Genomic DNA, 5,237 nt, shown 5'->3' on the forward strand with positions numbered 1-5,237 from the left:
CTGTCCTATTAAATGTCCTATTACTTTTATTAAAATTCAAAGTCTTTTGAGGAAAAAAATCCAAAAGATCTGTTTAAAATGATCAGTAAGGAAAAATTCTGCAGCATATACCTGGAATAAATATAGGACAAAATGGGTATTGCAAAAACTGGAATTTTTCCTAAAACTGATCAAAACACGAGAAGGAAACTAGTGAGTGAGGCTTTAACAGGCGGACAGAAACACTATGAGCTCCAGAAATAAGCCCTGCTGGCACAACATGCAGCAAGAATCATGTTTATTATTTTTTAAGTCTGAACTAAGAATGGTTAAAGACTGCAGCATTTTCTATAAAGAAAACAGTAAGGCCTGGGGGGAAAAATCTCCCCAGAACTTGTAGTATCATATAGTCTGACTTTATGAAACCAAACTTAAACTTCAGGGCAACAATTACAAAAGGTATGTTAGGTATAAAGAATACACTGTGAAAAGACACCATGCCCACAGTGAAACATAATGGTGGCAGCCTCAAACTCTGGAGCTTTTCTTCAGATGAAACTTGTTTTTGTTTTGCTTGTTTTGTCAAGGTGACTGAAGTTCTGAATAGTTCTGATTACCAGCCAGATTTGACCCAAAAAAGCTTCCAGTCTGCAAGAAAACTGCAGATAAATGGAGATTTTATTTATTGTGATTGGAAGCATCCATCCAAGTCAACATTAAATGACTTCATGATGCATTAATTCAAGTTATTCTAGGATGGCCTTTATAGAGTTAAGAACACAATCTGTTAGAAAGTCTATGGGGTCACTTGAGGAATCTTTTGGACAAGAGATGTCCTCTCAATCTGATACATTTTGAGAACTTTTGCAAGGTAGAGTGATTGAGATGCTCTTGCAACATATTTAAGGGTGTGCACACTTATGCAACCATGTTACCGTAGATTTTTTCTATTTTTAAAATATAGCCTGCTTTTATATAATAAATATAGTTTTTTTTTTTATTTCAATTGTCCAGAATATGTATATGTTCCATTAAAGATGTGAAACCTGAAATAACTTATAACAGTCACTAAACCTGCCATTTTATCAAGGTTGTGTACACAGTTGACAGCCACTGAATGTGTATGAAAATTTAATACATTTAAGGGACTTAATGTGGGAAAAAAATAAACAGTAAACATTCTAGGTACCCAACTATTAATCTGCTATAATTTACATGAATCTAAAAACTAAAATAAAAACTTGTTGGTGAGGGCACCAAGCCTGGCTCTGGCCCAGGGACCCAGATCCTCTTAAATCCGGCACTGAGTGTAAATCTTTATAACTTCTAGTTTCCACCTAAACTCTGATCTCGGTGCGTCGTCGAGTCTGTGCGCATATGCATGTTGCGCGGTATTTAGGAAAAGCGAACCAAGTTTTATTTTTATATATATATTTATAATAACATTTCGTTGTCCTTTTCTTGTTTAAGTTTGCTGCAGTGAACAAACAAACAGCGAGTAGGAAGTTTGCAGCGAGGCTTTGAAAGTGCTGCACCGAACAAGCTGTTCTGCGCGATTTGAAAATAATCTGCGTGTCAGTGTCGCCTTTCTTATGCAAAGCAGCTGTCTTTGAAGGCGGATCTCTTGGCAGGTTAGACCGGGACGGAGGCTCCGACCGGCTCAGACGAGCAAAGCCACCAAACGCATCGAACGTCTGCCCTGGGGAGGAGCGTAAACCCTGCGTTTCGGGACACACTATCGCCGAGGATCGTCTCTTTTGTTGTATCTCACTTGTTTTATGTAGATCAAGTGTTTTACGCAAAGGGTTGAAGGAGGATCGTTTGGTTTCTTTTATTTTTCTTTTAATTTTTCTTTTTTTTAAGTTGTTTCTCACGGACTGGAGTCGCACTGCAGCGCGCACGGAGAGCACCCAATGCCAATAAAGAGTGCGGAAACGTGGAGGCGGACCAAACAGAAAGGAAACTAATAAGCGCATGGGGTAATTTCATGCACGGCGTCAGAGAGAAGTAGCAAACGGGCACTTCATCCTCCAAAGTAAATGTTTGGGAGAGCATGGACCTGACAGCGCGCTTACGGCCAGGAAACAGTCTCTCCATCGCGGGATTTCTGTTTTTGTTCAGCTCTGCAACTCTAAACTGAGAAGAGGATGATATTGCAGTGGATTGCTAAGTAAGTTTGTCCATGTAACGCCTGCGCTGTTTCAGATCTGACTTTTGTTTTTGTTTTTTATGAGAGAAACTTGTGTTTCCCTGGTTGCATTTAACAGTTGGCTGTATTTTTTCTTAAAGCACAGAAGAGAGGATGTGTTCAGCCGGGAAACTGAGCCTGCTCCCAGTGGTCTCGCTTCTGCTGCTGCTGTGGGGCAAGGGCAGCTCCTCCATCAGCTCTATAGATCCTGACTGGTCGGGAGAGGGGAGATGTCAGCACATCAACATCCCAATGTGCAAGGACATTGGCTACAACATGACTCGGATGCCGAACCTCATGGGCCATGACAACCAGAAAGAGGCTGACCTGAAGCTGCAGGAGTTTGCGACGCTCATCCAGTTTGGATGCCACAGTCACCTCAAGTTCTTCCTTTGCTCGCTGCATGCTCCCATGTGCACGGAGCAGGTGTCGAACCCCATCCCGGCGTGCAGGGTCATGTGCGAGCAGGTCAAGCTGAAGTGCTCCCCGATTCTGCAGAGATTTAATTTCCCCTGGCCCGACTCTTTGGACTGTTCGCGTCTTCCGACCAAAAACGACCCAAACAACCTGTGCATGGAAGCGCCCAACAACGGCTCCGACGAGCCCCCCAAGGTGTCCCACACTCAGCCTCCAGACTTCCGGCCGCAGCAACCTCTGAGTGGGCAGGACCTGCACCTTAAGGACAGCGGCAGCAAACAGACGTGCAATCCGGGCAAGTTCCACTTTGTGGAAAAAAGTCAGTCCTGTGCCCCGAAGTGCTACCCCAAAGTGGACGTATACTGGAGCCAGGGAGACAAGCAGTTCTCCCTGGTGTGGATGGCCATCTGGTCTATCCTCTGCTTCGTCTCCAGTGCCTTTACTGTACTCACGTTCCTCATTGACCCGCAGAGATTCAAGTACCCAGAAAGGCCAATCATCTTCCTCTCCATGTCCTACTGTGTTTATTCTGTGGGCTACCTAATTCGGCTTTTTGTGGGAGCTGACCGAATAGCCTGTGACAGAGACAACGGGGTGCAGTATATCATTCAGGAGGGTCTGGAGAGCACCGGGTGCACCATTGTCTTCCTCATCCTGTATTATTTTGGCATGGCCAGCTCCCTCTGGTGGGTTATCCTAACCCTAACCTGGTTCCTGGCGGCAGGCAAGAAGTGGGGCCACGAGGCCATCGAGGCCAACAGCAGCTACTTCCACCTGGCGGCCTGGGCCATCCCGGCCGTGAAGACCATCATGATACTGGTGATGAGGAAGGTGGCCGGCGACGAGCTGACGGGCGTCTGCTACGTGGGCAGCATGGATGTCAAAGCTCTCACGGGCTTTGTGCTCATCCCTCTCTCCTGCTACCTCATCATCGGCACCTCGTTCCTGCTGTCTGGATTCGTGGCCCTCTTCCACATCAGGAAGATTATGAAAACCGAGGGGGAGAACACGGACAAGCTCGAGAAGCTGATGGTGCGCATCGGCGTTTTCTCCGTCCTCTACACCGTCCCGGCCACCTGCGTCATCGCCTGCTATTTCTACGAGAGACTCAACATGGACTATTGGCGTATCCTCGCCGAGGAGCAGAAGTGCGTGGACGGCGGCGGGCCGGAGTCGGACGAGTGCGTCATGAAGGCCTCGATCCCCGCCGTGGAGATCTTCATGGTCAAGATCTTCATGCTGCTGGTGGTGGGCATCACGAGCGGCATGTGGATCTGGACCTCCAAGACGCTGCAGTCGTGGCAGAACGTGTTCAGCAGGAAGCTGAGGAAGAGGACAACGAGGAAGACGGCCAGCGTCTTCACCAGTAGCAGGCCTTACATCAAGCCTCACCCATCCCTCAAAGGCCACAACACCAAGTATGAGCCGACGCGGCCGCCCCCGACATGTGTGTGAAAAAAGCCGAAGCGGACTCTTTAAAACCCTAAGCAAGACTTATCAAAGAGCCATTAAAAGCACTGAGGTTCATGTTTTATTTATGCCTCATGCATTGAGAACATACATGATTCTTTTCTCTCTTTTTTTTTTTGTATTTTCTGCAATGTCACCCAACAAGAGCAGCCTTTGTTTGAGAAAAAATCTGCTACTCCTTTACTCGCTTGTCCTTTTGAGGAACTTGGAATAAGAAAAAAAAGAAATCCTATTGTTGCCTAGACAAAAAGAGTGGAGTAAACCGTTTGGATGTGCCACGGCGTTATTCGAATAATGTGCAATAGATATTTTCCTTTCTGGCTAAAAGACACTTGTACTGTTGGTGACAGATTACAGACAATGTTAGGGCCCCAGTAGACAATGGAGGCGAATGGTCAGAGAGATGAGTGCTGTTTCCAGGCTTTTTTCATGGAAATTCAGCCTGTGTCATATATGTTTGAACTGGACTGAAAGCAGCTTTTGAAAGGCGCTCAAGATCCTTATGAAACAGCCATTGTGAGGGCGAACCCTCGCCATAAATTAATCAAGCACTCGACATTGAAAAGAGATTTGTCCACGATGGGGTATTTTATTTTTTTGTTATTTGTTTTTTTTTTCATTGCTTTGCTGTTTCATAGCACAAAGGAGTGTTTGTATATATTTCTAAAAAAAAACGTGATATTTTATAGAAAAATTAATAAAAAAAAACCATCTAGTTTAAAATGTTTGCAAAGCTGAAATCCTTGAGTGAGTGTCTGTTGATCACGCAGCTTTTTAAAGCTCATATTTTTATGCATTCATAGGAATTATGCTTTTAACACTCGAGACATTGAATTGTCTGTTTAGAAGACATAACCTTTTGTGCTTTTTTTTTTTTTTTTTTTTTTTTTGAAAGAACAGCCTCAGGCGTAGCTAATTAAAGCCTCCTAAAAGATATTTAGTTTCGCAATTTACTGAAGTTGGTAAATGTTCCACATGCTCGCAGCATCTCTGGAACAAAAATAGCAGTTTTGCACTCAATATCATACCTCAGTTTGTAGAAAACAAGACACTGTTTTGAACCGAGGTGCAGGCAGAGGGTGGCATCTTCTCTTGATATTGAGTGAAAGGAAACTGTTCAATTTTGGCAATAGCCAAAGAAAAAGTCTTTAAAAAAAAAGATTTTACATTAAAGTTGAGCGAG

The 5,237-nt window shown here is 44.4% G+C and overlaps 1 protein-coding gene across 1 annotated transcript; it reads left to right on the plus strand.

Annotated features, from left to right (window-relative positions):
- Positions 1-1,533: 1,533 nt before the first annotated feature.
- On the plus strand, positions 1,534-4,777 carry fzd10 (frizzled class receptor 10). Its single transcript, XM_012866288.3, has 2 exons — positions 1,534-2,149; positions 2,269-4,777. The coding sequence occupies exons 1-2, from the start codon at positions 2,127-2,129 to the stop codon at positions 4,037-4,039; spliced, it is 1,794 nt and encodes a 597-aa protein (XP_012721742.2). The 5' UTR covers positions 1,534-2,126; the 3' UTR covers positions 4,040-4,777.
- Positions 4,778-5,237: the final 460 nt, after the last annotated feature.

This window comes from Fundulus heteroclitus, chromosome 12, assembly GCF_011125445.2.
Source record: "Fundulus heteroclitus isolate FHET01 chromosome 12, MU-UCD_Fhet_4.1, whole genome shotgun sequence".
NCBI lineage: Eukaryota > Metazoa > Chordata > Actinopteri > Cyprinodontiformes > Fundulidae > Fundulus > Fundulus heteroclitus.